The 16028-nt window shown below is 37.1% G+C and overlaps 1 protein-coding gene across 1 annotated transcript; it reads left to right on the top strand.

Moving 5' to 3' along the window:
• Nucleotides 1–477: 477 nt before the first annotated feature.
• Nucleotides 478–15134, top strand: LOC103409601 (remorin 1.4-like). The gene is made up of 5 exons (XM_008348413.3): nt 478–765; nt 1808–1831; nt 1963–2032; nt 2191–2272; nt 14826–15134. Exons 1-5 carry the CDS (start codon nt 705–707, stop codon nt 15024–15026), a joined length of 438 nt encoding a protein of 145 aa, XP_008346635.1. The 5' UTR covers nt 478–704; the 3' UTR covers nt 15027–15134.
• The last annotated feature ends 894 nt before the right edge of the window (nt 15135–16028 follow it).

Below are 16028 nucleotides of genomic sequence, written 5' to 3'. Positions count from 1 at the left end.
GCATCGGTGGCATGAGAATCTAAGAGGGTTCTGAGTTCCCAATCCTTAATTTATTTCTCTCGATACTTTAGGATATTGATCTCCAAAAACTCTGGATAATTAATCGAATGTGTGCTTATTTTGTACAACTCAGATTAAAAGTCAAGCAAATCAACACAAATAGAGAATACATTTTGCTCTTATTTGGGTACAGACTATATATTGCTTTTTCATCAGAAACTTACAGTTTTCATTGGACTCTTTCTTACTATTTAAAACAACATAGAAACAAAACTTGTGAAAGAATTAATAAGAATGCCACATAATTCCACCTACCCATAGTCCGAAATTTAGGAAAGCGCAATACCACACGGATTTTTGGCGACTTGTGTCTTTGTTTACCTCTAATCGCAACTGGTGGTTTAGATTAATTTTAGGGTCTCTTAATTCCAAACTAAATATTCTAAATTACTCTCACTAGCACAATAATAAAATTTCTTTTTTGCATTACCTTCCTTCTCTCTTAGAGCACCTGGAAAGAACGAGAAAGAGAGAAAGAAAGCAGAGCTAATATTGAAGCTCCTAAGAAATTATTTTCTTAGGCCTTCAGGTTTCTCTTCTTCATTGTTTATGTGATCTAAATTAATTTACTACAAAGGTGGCAACACACATTGGGGTGCATTGAGTTTTACATTCATAACACACTGTTTACAAGACAAATCTCCATGGCGAGCCCAGTGCCAACACCACCTGAAAAAGAAAAGGCTACTCCTGCAATAGTTGAAAGTAATCTCTCTCTCTCTCTCTCCCTCTCTCTCTCTCTCAATGTTTTCTCATATATATATATATATATATAAACACACACATATACTCTGTTACGGATATTTTAATTGTTAAATTTGATTTTCATAATGGTTTGTATCATTTATTTCAATCTTAAATATTCAATTTTCAGTACCAACACTGCATTGAAAGAAAAATTGGTGTTCCTTATGCTCGTTTTTTCTTAGAGATTTTCTTATATAATTTCCTAATTCATAATGAATGTTGTAATGCTGTTTTATTTTGAAGAAATAGATTTTTTTTTTTAAATATTGGCCATCTGAGGAGAGATTCTTGAATGTGCCTATGAATGTTATGTCCCTATACCTCAAATTTAAGTACAAACCAATAATACTAGACATTAGAGTAGTTATAATAAGGCTCATTTGGGAATGCTTCTAAATGACTGAAGCTTTTAGAGAAAATGCTTAAGCAACAAATTCTTAGTAAAAAATGTAAGTTAATCCTAGAAAAGTAGTTAACGTACTTTCTACAAGAAGCACATAATGGGTCCTTCTTTCAGGAAGCACTTCAAGTGCTTTTGAAACTCAAAAATATTTTCTCTCAAAGCACTTTTTGTCATTTCCAAACCAGCCCTAAATTCTATAAAATTTTAAAGTCCTCTATATGATGCAATGCAAAACCATTTTGTTATATATAGGCAGTTTCAAAACATTTCAATTTTTTTTCATTTGCCCTTTTTAGTTTTTTATTGTAATTAAGAGTGAAAGCCTACATTATAACAAGGGAACGAGATCAAGAATGATAAAAGTGGTAACAAAAATTAGGGAGAAAACGTCTCTATGTGTGTAAGTTTTTTGTTATTTTCATTTCTACAATTTTTTTGCTCACTTTGTTTTCTTTTTCTTTTAAATGAAAAAATTACCTGTCGGGTAGTGAATTTATATGTATAAGTTGGTATACGATGAAGACTGGTACTTGCACAACACTATGAAGTAGTTAGGTCTAACTTCTAATTATGGATTCTTTATTTCTGTTTGTGCAGAGGATGCAGGTGCAATTAGAAAAGGTAATTGGCCGGAACACACTATCATGAAGTTTCTTAATTTATGCGTGCATTACGTACTAATTTGATTATTTAAATTAACTAACAGTTTATTTCCTCGACTACTTATATCATTTCCTGTTCTTACACAACAGTTTTGTCAACCAAGTCATTGGGTTTAATCAAAGCATGGGAAGAACGCGAGAAAACAAAAGTAGACAACAAGTAAGATATTTAAAACCATTTTAGCTTTTTAACATATATACTATTTTGGTAGGAGAAGCTTGGCACATTTATACAACTTCAGTTAATATGGATTATCATCTGTTCATTAACTTTAAGATCCATTGTTTAACAGTCAACTTATTCAAATTGTTGAACAGAGCAAATAAAAAGTTATCTAATGTTGTGGCATGGGAGCTAAGCAAACAAGCGGCTATTGATGCGCGTCAAAAGAAGTATGAGGTAATTAATAGGACTATGTTAATTAGGGAAATTTCCCACACCCTTTTATTCCTGGTGCACACTTCTATTTATTTTTTATCTTTGAATCAAATAAAATAAATTTAATGGACAAAATATAAACAGGCGTGTAAAAGAGAAAGTGGTGTGCAAAAATCATTTCTCTTGAATTAGGGTTGCACATTGTGGTTACCCGTAAGCTGTTAGAGATGCAATAGTACGTAGTGATAGTAGTGGTTCCCCACTGGATGACGAAATTATAGGGACTTCTGAGACGGACCACCCTAGACATACTAAATCCTTCCTAAGCACTGATGGTAAAAAAATTAGCATTTAAATTCTCATCGCTAGCAAATTTAATTCACAAGTGAAATTTCAGTTAAATACAGAGGTAAAAATGTATTTTACCTCTCTCTTTCTAGTGATCACATTCCCTTTTCATCTCTCTGTCTGTAATTTGTATCTTCACCTTCTTCCCTCCTATCTATCTTCAACTATTGTCGTGGGCATTCTAACCGGCCAATTCCCAACCTTGTTGCAGCCAACCTTTTTCATTTGTTTTTTTCATCGAAATATAATATTTGAAACTAATACGGAACAATTAGATTCAAGTTAGTGTGGACTCTCTAACCAATCGGATGTATGCATATAAACCTCGAAAGCCACGATTTCTAAATATTTTGCCAAACGCAGACCTCATAGTTCGATACACCTGTGAAGCTAATAAGGTTCTTAGAATATCAAGATTCAAACGGATATGAGCCGATGTAAGACAAAGAAGTACTCAAATGGATAAAAATTGGAGTATAGTTGAGATTTTTTGCTACCAGGAGAGAGAAGAAAGTGAAAATACAAATTACAGAGAGAGTAGAGAGATAAGGAAGAAGGTGCACACATCAAAGTACATTTTTACACCTATATTTAACGGACATTTAACAAAAATTTTACTTATGGACTAATTTGCTAAAGGACTACACCACAAAGGTTTAAATGTTGAAAGTACAACACCAGCCCATTATGAAGTCTTGATGTTCTAGATGAATTATACATAGGATTTTGCTAGAAAGCTCTAGCAAGCATGTTGGTGGATCACTAGCTAGAAAGATCTAGCTATTTTTACAATTGTGGGGTTGTCATGTAAAACCCATGTTGGTGGGCTGATTGTAGAAAAGCCTAGAATAATGCTAGGATGAAATGAGCCATGTTAACCGACTTAGTAAGTCGGCAAATATCAACTATAAATATGTATGCATGTGTGTTGGTAAGCAATCAAGAAGAAGTAGGCAACCAAGTGAGAGTGAGAACTAAGAGTAGTCTTGTGAGGAGTGTGAGTGGTCTAGAGTTTGTCTCTATAAAGTGAGTGAGTATCATTGCTTCTAAAGTGTCTTTGAGAGTTTTGAGTGTTGTAATATTTTGTGTGTGTAATACAAGTAAATTGTTTACTTGAGTTGTCTCTCCAACACTTACGTTAGAGTTGTGTACTCTAAGTTTTTTTTTCAACATTAAATCCTAATTTTTTTGCACGTAGGCTATATTTCGATTACCTTATCACCATGATGATTTTATATCCAATTAGGCCATTTTTGCTGGAACCAAATTTGCACGCATCTACAGACAAAAGGATGTTTCATCAGAATCACCTATGAACTCTAGTCATGGGGTTGATTGGGGGGGGGGGGTTGATTGGGGGGGGGGGGGTGATTGAATCCGTGTTTGATTGCTACATACCTCTAGGTTTGTCCTTCCATAAAAGTAGTGGTGTGATGTGTGCTACATCGTGAACCATCCCTGGTGAATATGCCTTGGCTTAGGTGTGTAAGAGATGCTTCTCCATGTCTACATGCCTGCGACGACGTGTATAAGAGAATATGTGTTTTGTAATCTCGTAGACAATTATGTGCTTAGAGATCAAAAGACGTGTCCTTGGTAAATACCTAGACTAGGGTATTTATAGAGATCTTAAGAGTATTTATAGGGACATATATCCACTACTTAAATGATTTCAGGATCATCCCTCCGATTATTCCCTTAAGTGACTAGAGCCCAGGTTTGAGTGTGTAACCACAACCCTTAAGTTGTACAAACTTTCTGGAAGCTGGATGGTGCACTGTATCTTACCGGACAACGGAGCCATGTTCCAATGTCTCAAGTCCGCCCAACGTAACTGCGCTTAATACGGATCGAGCCTTCATGCTAGTAACCAGAAAACCATGAAATGAGCTACATGAGACTTCCTTGAGACTAACACTTTGAATTTTTTAGATTTGCAATGGTTGCATAGTTACAAAGTAGTAAGACAAAACTATGTCTTATGAGTACTGAAAAAAATTGTATAAGAAAGAACAAATAAAGTCATGTGAGGATCAAAACTTTCATGCCCTAGCAAAGGAGAATGGGAGTTTCTTGTGAGGATGGCAAGGGTGCACATTCATTAGCCATCCGTAGCGATGATATGAAAAGATCATTCCCAACTCTAGGGTTTCTATCCTGAATATGTAGTTTCCTACGTCGGCCCATGTTAGGTGCCTGAGTCATTGCATATGACGTCATTTATTTGACCAAGCTGACTTGCTTAAGGTCGATTGATGGAATTAGACTTAAACCAGTTAGACGCTTATTAGATAGGAGCCACACATGATTGAGGCTAACTCAAGTCGGAGTTGTAGCTCATGTGAATAACTCGTTATGATTCCATGCCTCAACCTTGTTTGAGAATCTTTAAAGCATGTAAAACTTTGCATTTAATCATGTATACAACTAAATAATCAAAATTACTTACCTCTTGAAGCAGTACCATGGTTCTGACCAAGGTTGTTCATTCGTTGGATGGGCTTTCGAGTTGTTTTCCTCGTCTTTAGTAAGTACCTTAGCATGAAAGTGAACTTCCATGCTAGTATGGGATCACGCTCGTGCCCCAGTTACTGATGCTTTGAGCGTTTTACTCGTCGAAGTTCAAACCTGAAAAGGTTTCTTTTGCAAATATGTAGAAAATCGCTATTTGTACTTTACATAGTAAAATGGTGATATTTTGCTCGTTAAGGACTAGAATCATAAGCCGTAAAGTGTTATGGAAAGCTAACGTTTGTAGATTTCCAACGATATAAGTCCCATTGTCCAATTATGTTGGAGGAATTCCATTTTAGTCTCCATTTTAGTCCACAAAGTGGATTGATTTGCATAGGCAGTTTGCTAGTTGTCTTTACGCACCAGAGTTGGTTCTTGTCCCATGCTTACATTCCGTCTTGGAACTATGCTTAGGCGATCTAGAATTACAGACACAATTTTCATGTCTTGGATTGGCCACTCGTTCCTCCAGAGGTACCAACACACTTTTCATGTCCTTCAAATTAACCAATACTTCCACTTTAACTTATAGAGGATGACATGTTGTCTAAGTTTAATTTCCTCACTCATTCATTCTAGATGAAGCATCCGTGATTTGCAATATTGATCTGAATATAAGAGTATTATGATTACTTGTGGCGCACGTCAATTCCCAGGTGGTAGGAATTTTGAGAACATAGGAAACACGTTTGGTCCCTAGTCGGATTATGTGTCTTGCGAAACAAGTAGAAATGTTTGGAGCCTAACAAAGCATGGTGGCACTGTAGGTCAGCTTGTTTATCTTATCACGACCGGAGCTGGTTACTCCATGATCGCACTATGAAGTCATACTTACTCTAATCCTTTTTACTCCGACCAATGCAAAGTTCAAGGATCATGTTTTTACAGTAAGTCGAAATAACAATGTCATTCAGATTTCTTTATGTGTGTGAATCCGGGTCCAGAACTGCTATATGGTATATGAGTCATTTCGTATTCATAAAAAAATCTCTTCTTACTCCACATAGTATGCCTTTGTCCTTTTCCATTATGAGCTAGTAATGGAGGATTACAAGTATGGAGTTGCCATGCACTGCTTTGCAAGTGACTTACTTTTAGCTCGTCGGAGCAAACTTGTGTTGGCTGGAACCATTAAGTTAACCGTTAAATTAGTCATTATTGTGTGTATCCTGAATTCATAGGCTTTTGTAGCACATTGTGCGTTTGTTAATATGAGTTCGAAGTAAGAACTTGAGGAATTCTGTATAGAATTCCAATTTGCGTTGTGATTGGTAAAAAGGCGAAACGTTTTCCACGTAGCTCAGAATCTCGTTTGGCAAAAGTTTACGGAAATCTAACATCCATATCTTTGCCATGGTGTATGGTAAAAATCCCAATTCGTTCTGAACAGGTACATTTTAATCTGTCAACTTGACAATGTTGCTGTAACGTCCTAGTTGGGTTGGCTTGCTGTTCAGCTTCTTTGCGTGCCAAATTCGAAGTCGTTTTCCTTCGGAAAAATTCTGAAAAATAAGAGCTTTGTAGCCCTACTTCTTAGCTTTTCATGCGTATATGGCACATCATTTGGAAAAATCAAGAAGGCCTTGAATCCCTCGTTTTCCTATAGTTCTGATAGGACTGCAGCTTTGGTTGTCTTTATTGAAAACTGGAAGGATTTGGTAGTGTCGAAAATTATGAAATTTTGAAACAACGATCTTTGATCACTTAGCCCTCGTCTCCAGCTAGCTTTATATTCACATTTATCCGAAATGAATTTTCCATTTGAAGCCATTTAAGTATGCATAATGGGCTTTCGTGGTACTGCCATAAATGGGAGTTGCTATGCTCCATGAGTTTATCGGAATTGCCACAACGATCCCGGAGCTTACGGAGCTGCTATTGGTTCAAATATACTATGGATCAAGAATATGAAGCGAGTCAAGTTTGTCATATGGTTTAAATTTGTAAAATGGATTGAACAGTTCGTGTTAGTCTGGTAAAATGTTGATGTGGATCACGAAAAGGGTTGCACTGATACGGTTACTATATGCGTGGGTCTGGAGCTGCCATCGCGAATCAAGCTAGGCTTCACATTCCATGTTCGCTCCGAGGTTGAAGTTCAGATGGCTTCCACCATAATTGCATATCAAGTTGATTTTCCAAGATATTATGAAGTACTTCATCACGTTGCTTTGAACGCGTCATGGACTCTTCACCGCAGTTGTGTACGGCATTCATAAACACAACAAGGTTGATCCGTGAAGCATCAAACAGAGCTTCCTCCACAATTTGACAAGAACAGCAATAGAGATTGTTCCAATTTCGTGGCCGCTCATGGCAGATGTCATTGAATAGGATTCTTCTCTCAATGAAAGCATCAATTCTTAGAACCAAATATGCGCATATCCGCGAATAGAGGCGATGTTTCGTCGGAATCACCCATAAACTCCGGTCATGGGTGAATGGCATTGATTCAGGGTGTGGTTTAATCCGTGTTGGATTGCCTACGTATCTATATATCTCTGGACTTGCATAATCAAATCATAGGTGTAGTTCTATAGAAGGAATGGTGTGATGTGTGTTACATTGTGAACCATCCTTGGCGAAAATGTCTTGGCTTAGGCATTTAAGAGATATTTCTCCATGTCTACATGTAGACGATGGCGTGAGTGAAAGAATATGTGTATTGTAGTCTTGTCTAGAATTATGTCTTATCAGATCATAAGAGATATCCTTGATAAATACCAGGCTAGGGTATTTACAAATATATTAAGAGTCATTGTAGGGTGAGTAATCACTATTAAATCAGGAGTGTTTTAAGGCGAGAATCTAGGATAAGATATCCAATCATTATGAGATCGTGATTACATTGCCTAATCCTCAAGATATCCTATTTGACATGAACTATGGTTTCCTTCCTTAGGAGGCAAGTAAACTCCTCAATAGGCTTAAGCTTGGTCCGACTAATCACTCCATCGGAATAACTTACTCCGACGAAACTTGACCAGTTCGATCATTTGACCTCCATAAGCTATGGGCATTCCAGTCATTTTCGCCACTTGGGGTGGCATGTGTCAAGGGTCACAATTAATTTATCCTGAAGTGGTGGTGATACTCACTATTGCATTGACTGTTGTTAGATGAATTTATATTACGAAAATTTCATATTAGATAGATTAAATCATACTTATTTAACGATAATCAATATAATGGTAGTATTTACCCCCATTTTAGAATAGTGAGTAAAAATTCATTTAGGCACACTCCTAACATTCTGTCCCCACGCACCCTAGCCACTTTTTGATCCCACCTAATGAATCCTGACCCGACAGCTCATGGCGTGGGTGTCCGCACCTAAAATCTCCAATATCGGGTGCCAAATGCCCAACCCTCCTATGGATTGAACACATTTTTAAAAGCTTGTTAGTCACCAAATCTAACTTATGAGAATATTTCAGTATTTTTATGCATTCGATATGAATACGTAGCAAATGAAACGTACTACCACTGCAGTTGGAACTCCAGATATTCAAAATAGAAAATTATTTTCTTTTTACGTCCATAATTTAGTCGTTTTTGTTTTCCCCTTGAGCAGGGACTCAACCTTTATAGACATGTAATCTCAACCATTTCCTCCTATCACGGAAACAGTTTGATTAAACCCCACGTCCATTTGATTTCCAACGTGAGATATCCACTCTCTACCATGTTTATCCTTATAGTCCTACTTTAAAGGAAATAATATTTATTCATTTATTAACTCTAACTGATTTAGGTTTCCACTAAACTTAAACCCTGATGTGATAAGATTAGAGTCCAATAAGGTTCCAACATTCTCCCACTTGGACCTAAACTGATCACTTTCGTTCAAGCAATGTATTCACCAAAATCAATTCCTTAGTGATCACATGAGTTAACAGATGAACAAGCATTTCCTCACACATCGACCATGAGGGACTCAAGGCATAGAACTGCAGAAAGAACTTGCACAATAATAGCACAGTCTCTCTGTAATCACTAATACTATGAAGCCAATCACGTATGATGCTTAAACATGCAGAGTAAAAAGAGTGCCATTTTTCACACTCCCACTGGATAAACCATTTCCTTAGCGTTGCAGTATCCTTGATACATTCCTGCAAAGAATCATTAGCCATCATATGTGTATATATATGTATATACGAAATTATTCATACTCCTGATGTTTCGAAAAACAAATGAATAATGCAATGGGAAACTATAGGAAATATAGAACCTTATCAGGTAAATCAATAGCTTTATGCCAATAACTCACATCAAAATGACACATGAATTATCATTCAGCATGTACTTTAACAACTATTTGCACTTTTACTCCCACATAGCTGCTGAATCGAACGAATCCAATACTCCCATTTTTGCAACATGCATCTTGAACACAGCAATTGGTAGTGCCTTAGTAAGTGGATCTGCTATCATGGAGTTGGTGTCAACATGCTCAATTATCACCTGTCCATTCTTCACATTCTCTCTAACTGAACGATACTTAATATCCATTAACCGATTGGCAGTGGACTGCTTGTTGTTTTTGGAAATGAACACAGCAGCCTTATTGTCACAGTATATCACAATTGGCCTTGAAATGCTATCCACAACTTCCATAAGAGTGACCAAATCTTTAATCCACAATGCCTTCTGCGTAGCCTCAAAGACAGCGATATACTCAGCTTGCATCGTGGAGGTTGCAAGTGTCTTCTGTTTAGCACTCTTCCACGAAATGACTCCTCCTGCAAGAAAAAACAAAAAACCACTTGTGGACCTTCTATCATCCTCACACCCTGCAAAGTCAGAGTCTGAGTAACCTACTACTTCAAGCTTTTCACACTTCTTATACACAAGCATGCACGACTTCGTTTTTTGCAAGTACCTCAACACCTTTTTGGTAGCCACCCAATGTTGCTCTCCTGGGTTTGACTGAAACCTACCAAGCACACTTATTGAATATGCCAAGTCTGGTCTTGTGCATACTTGAGCATACATTAAGCTTCCTACCAAGGATGCATATGGTTTGTTCAGCATGCCTTGCATTTCCAGTTGATTCTTAGGACACTGAGACTTGTTTAGCTTATCACCCTTACTCATTGGCACTTCACCTCCGGAGCAACATTCCATATTAAATCGTTTCAAAACCTTTTCAATGTATGCCCTTTGTGAAATTCCCAACAAATTTCTTGACCTATCCCTGATGATCTCAATCCCAAGTACAAAGGAAGCTTCCCCGAGATCCTTCATGTCAAAAGTTCTTGACAACAATGATTTAGTTTCCAATAAAAGATTTAAATCATTGCTTGCAAGAAGTATGTCGTCCACATATAAAATGAGAAAAATAAATCTCGAACCAATGCATTTGAAATAGATGCAATCATCAACCTTATTTTCAATGAAACCAATTTATGTTACCTTTTGATCGAATTTCATAAACCATTGTCTTGATGCTTGCTTCAGCCCATATATCGATTTGCTTAATTTGCAAAGCAAATGACCCTTTCCTTCTTCTACAAAACCAAGAGGCTGCTCCATGTAAATATCCTCTTCAAGATCACCATTGAGGAAAGCAGTTTTAACGTCCATTTGATGAAGTTCTAGGTTGAAGTGTGCCACTAATGCCAAGATTATACGAAGAGAATCTTTTGATGAAACAGGTGAGAATGTTTCGTTATAATCCACCCCTTCCCTTTGGTTGAAACCCTTCGCTACCAATCTCGCTTTAAACCTTTCAACTTTGCCCTTCGAGTCCCTCTTCGTCTTATACACCCATTTGCATCCAATGGGTCTCATTGAATCTGTTTTCTCCACCAATGACCACACTTGATTAATATGCATGGAATTAATTTCCTCCTCCATTGCATGCTTCCAAGACTGAAAATTCTCACTGTTCATTGCTTCGATATAGGTTGTTGGATCAACCAACATTCCCTCGTCATGCTCCACTTCTGTAAAGTAGGTCACGTAATCGTTAGAGATCGCTGACCTTCGAACCCTTTGCGATGCTCTTCTTGGTATTTCATTTATTACTTGGGTTTCCCCAGAAACTTCCTCAATAACAGGTTCATGCATTGGCTCATTTGCATGGTCATTGATTATACCACCAATCTCAGGAATAGGTGGCAATACCTCAGGTTCGAACATAATGTTTTGCATGGCATCTGACCTTTGTTGATTATCTCCTCCATGAAAATCAGTGGGACCCTCATGTTCTTCAAACATAAAACCATTTGAATCTCCTCCATCATGGCTGACTTCTTCTTCAATAAACTTCGCATTATTGGTTTCAAAAACTCTTGTGTGCAAGTTTGGAGCATAAAACTTGTAACCCTTAGATTTTTCAGGAAAACCAATAAAGCGACAACTTACGGTTCTCGAGTCAAGCTTCTTTTCTTGTGGATTAAACATCCTAGCCTCTGCCTTGCACCCCCAAATACGAAGATGATTAAGACTAGGTTTCCTCGACGTCCAAATCTCAAATGGAGTTTTATTCACAGCTTTGCTCGGCACTCGGTTCAACACATAATTTGCCATCTTCAAAGCTTCTCCCCATAGAAAATGAGGGAGAGTTGTACGGCTCATCATACTTCTCACCATCTCTTTCAGCGTTCTATTCCTTCTTTCTGCGACACCGTTTTGTTCTGGTGTCCCCGGTGTGGTATACTGAGCTTGAATACCACATTCTTCCAGATATAAAGCCAATGGTCCCTTTTGTTGCCCAGCCTCTGTAAACCTGCCAAAATACTCCCCTCCTCTATCCGATCTCAAAACCTTTATTGTAGTGTCCAATTGGTTTTCAACTTCTGTTTTAAAAATTTTAAAACAATTTGGGACTTGTGATTTTTCTGAAATTAAAAAAACATATCCATATCTTGAAAAATCATCTATAAATGTTACAAAATACACATTTCCACATATTGTTTTCGTAGGAAAAGGACCACATACGTCGGAATGGATCACTTCCAACAGTTTTTGACTCCTTGTTGAATTCTTCTTTTTAATTTTTGTTAACTTCCCTTTGCAACAATCCACACAAACATTCAGGTCGGTGAAATTTAAAACAGGCAAAATATTTTCTTTCACCAATCGTTGCATTCTTGTTTTAGATATGTGACCTAATCTTCTATGCCAAAGCATGGAAGAAAGGTCATTTGACAATGGTCTTTTAACTTGCAGTGAAGAGTCCATATTATAACAATTTAAATTATTCAAGACGGTGCAATCCAATTTCCAAAGATCATTGTCTAAAAGACAAACACCAAGCAAATAATTCAAATCATTCTTCATAAATAACCTTATGCTCTCATCGTCTCCGATGAAAGCAAAACCATTCCTTACAAGTTTTGAAGCAGAAACTAAAGACCTAGTTAATGACGGAACATAAAGAACATCAAAAAGTTCTAAAACAAAGCCAGTAGATAGTCTAAGCTTGAGGTTGCCTATTGCTTCCACAGCTACTTTATTTCCATTCCCTACATGCACTTCAAAAACTTCATTACTTGTTGACGCTCTTCTTGAAAGGCCCTGCAAAGAATTGGTAATGTGTACCGAGCAGCCAGTGTCAAACCACCAAGTATTTGGAGGAGCCTCAACAAGTAAAGTTTGAAAACAAACAAAAACATTGATAATTTTATTACCTTTCTTCACTGCCCATTTCTTTCTTTTCTCACAGTCCCTTTTCAAATGTCCCAATTGTTTGCAAAAATAACACTTCATATTTTCCAAGTCCACCTTATAGTTTTGAGGTCCTCTAGAGGAGGAAGCAATATTGGCAGCAACATTAGAGGTAGTATAGGGCTTAGTTTGCTTACCAATGTTCAGCATAGGCCTTTTCGTAGCATTGAAGTTCACTAAATTCACAGTCCCAGGCTTGATCTTGCTCAGCCTACTCTCCTCTTGCACACAAATAGAGATCATCTCGTCAAGTGTCCACTTTTCCTTTTGTGTGTTGTATGATATCTTAAGTTGTTCAAATGACTCAGGTAGTGATGAGAGTGCCATATGAACAACAAAAGAGTCATCAAGTGGCATCTCGAGATCCTTTAGCTTGGCTGCAGCGTCTACCAACTTCAAAATGTGCTCACGAACATTGGTTTTCCCATCGAACTTGAGTGACGTCAGAGTGGTCATCAAGTTGCCCATTTCTGCCTTCTCGGAAACCTTAAACTTTGCACCCACAGCCTCCAGGAAATCTTTCGCCTTGTCGCACACTGGAATCCCACCTCTGACTGTCTCAGTGATTGACCTCTTCATCACCATGAGAGCCATCCTGTTGGATTTCTCCCATCTTTCAGTCTTCATCCTTTGCTCATTGGTGCTGTTTTCAGTCACAGCAGGTGGCTGGTCTTCCCTCAGTGCAAGATCGTAATCCATCAGTCCTAGCACGATCTCAACATCTTGCTTCCACTTCTTGAAATTCCCTCCATTCAAGGGCTCAATGGAGGAGAAACTTAGAGCATTCGAATTCACTGAAGAAGCCACATAAAACAATCAAATAACTTCATTGAAAAATAATCAATCACAGATACATGTAACACCTTTGGGCAAGATACATGACTGCATTTTATGCATATGGACTGATCATGCATCCTTATTGTATAGCCTTCTTAATTAGGGTTCAAGTTACAACTAAAATTCTAATCTTTGGACGAGAAAATAGTTGACTCAAAGACTAACTAAAAACCTATACACTGATTAATAAAACCAACCAGTTAACTTAATACCCTTTGGAGTATAGTTATCATGTCATGTACTACAAATCACCCTCCATGCAACCTCCTTAGTAAACAAAATTTTATTAAAATCCCACTTTGGTGTAGACTTTACAAACATTTGTTTTAATGGTTTAACAGCATGATTTCCTTTTGATGATAATGAGGTTGGAACTCATATCACGTTGAATCGATTTTGCTCCTGAAGAAGCACTCAAGAAAACACAACGTCAAATATCACAGCGGAACATATAATATCGAATACAGTGAATCTATGAAGAGCTAACAGAGCTCTAATACCAAATGTTGGAGGTTTATAATTTTAGCTTCACATAGATTACAATATTAATAAGCAGAGTATAAATCAAACCTGAAGAAGCCATTGCAACAGAGCTCGCAGAGGTAAGTCTTCTACTCAATGGGGACCTTATGCTCTCACTAGAATAGGGCTAGTTTACTGAATAAGAACGTGTTTTCCCCTTGAGCAGGGACTCAACCTTTATAGACATGTAATCTCAACCATAAACCTAAATCAGTTAGAGTTAATAAATGAATAAATATTATTTCCTTTAAAGTAGGACTATAAGGATAAACATGGTAGAGAGTGGATATCTCACGTTGGAAATCAAATGGACGTGGGGTTTAATCAAACTGTTTCCGTGATAGGAGGAAATGGTTGAGATTACATGTCTATAAAGGTTGAGTCCCTGCTCAAGGGGAAAACACGTTTCAGTAAACTAGCCCTATTCTAGTGAGAGCATAAGGTCCCCATTGAGTAGAAGACTTACCTCTGCGAGCTCTGTTGCAATGGCTTCTTCAGGTTTGATTTATACTCTGCTTATTAATATTGTAATCTATGTGAAGCTAAAATTATAAAACTCCAACAGTTTTTTGAGTTTTGAGGTTTTATATACGCTTCTTTATATCTCAGCAGTGTATATATAACTACGAAGGATACTGATTACTGTTGCTTTCTAAACATGTCTTATGTTTGGCAGCAAAAACTAGAAAAGAAGAAGGCTTTGTACGTTGAAAAGATGCAAAACAAAATAGCTGGAATCCATAAGACAGCAGAAGAGAAGAAGGCAATGGTTGAAGAGGCGAAAAGGATAGAACGTAATAAGGTGGGCGAGAAGGCTGACGATTTCCGTGAAATAGGGCATGTACCAAAGAAAATCCTATCATGTTTTAACTGTTGATCAACTTTTAATTTCCTAATACTAGTTTATTTTAGCATACAACATGTGACAATGATATAGTATTGGTCATATAACCAGTAATATTAATGCAAGGTTATTTTTGTCTAATGACAGTTCATATCTACTAATCACATGTAAAGCTTCATTTTCATTTCCGTATTCGCTAGAGAAGAATTCGCCAAGACTAATGTTTGGGTGAGGGATTTTCAAAGTCTCAAGGGATTGAGACCAGGTTAGTAAGGAATGAAGAGCAAAATGTATATAGGAGGGATTAGATATTCATCTCATAAGAGGGATCTGAAATTCTGTACTTAAAAGGTGTCATTTGCAAGTCCCACTTACATACGTTTGTGATGACAGTGTAGTACATTTTTAATTCCTTGTATTTAAAGTAGTGTAGCGTATTTCTTCCTCACTTGACCTAGATTCTTGGGACGTGTAAATCCCTCACCCAACAAACCCTAAGTTGGTCAGTTTTCTTTTAGGTTTGGAACGCTTTTAATTGCCACACGCAGAAACAACTGGTGGCACAATATTTGTGTTTAGAGGAAGCATGTACCAACTGCTATAATTAGAAAAGAATATGTGTCTTCTTTTTCCTTGTAGTATTCTCATATTACCTATCTCAAGCACTTTACTCCAACTGTGAGGAAAATATCAATTGATCTACTACGTACTGAAGATACCAAGAGACACATGCAATGGACGATCTTGAGATTTATGACTTTGCCAAAAGATAAAAATGTAGCAATCATTTGACATACATATATATGCTATTCACGTATATATGAAATCAATCTGTTTATCTATTAACTCATTAATAAAGTGACACTATAGTACATCTGTACATGTCATATATATAATATTGCCTGATGAAGCTAAAAAACTTAGAATCTAATCTGAATCTTCTGATTAGCGTAGAAATATGACTCTCTTGATATATTGATCAATGATTTGACTGCTTCTGGAGATATCGAGGAGTTGAACGCGGAGACTAACCTC

The sequence above is a fragment of the Malus domestica genome, chromosome 06 (assembly GCF_042453785.1).
Source record: "Malus domestica chromosome 06, GDT2T_hap1".
Taxonomy (NCBI): Eukaryota; Viridiplantae; Streptophyta; class Magnoliopsida; order Rosales; family Rosaceae; genus Malus; species Malus domestica.
The sequence above is the reverse complement of the archived record's forward strand: the minus strand, read 5'-3'. Positions and strand labels throughout refer to the sequence as shown.

What these genes read in the sequence shown, in the direction of transcription:
- LOC103409601 (XM_008348413.3), top strand. Translation starts at nt 705, where the DNA reads ATGGCGAGCCCAGTGCCAACACCACCTGAAAAAGAAAAGGCTACTCCT. An exon ending in TACTCCTGCAATAGTTGAAA is followed by an intron (nt 766 to 1,807) that starts GTAATCTCTCTC and finishes CTGTTTGTGCAG; the next exon opens with AGGATGCAGGTGCAATTAGA. An exon ending in AAAACAAAAGTAGACAACAA is followed by an intron (nt 2,033 to 2,190) that starts GTAAGATATTTA and finishes ATTGTTGAACAG; the next exon opens with AGCAAATAAAAAGTTATCTA.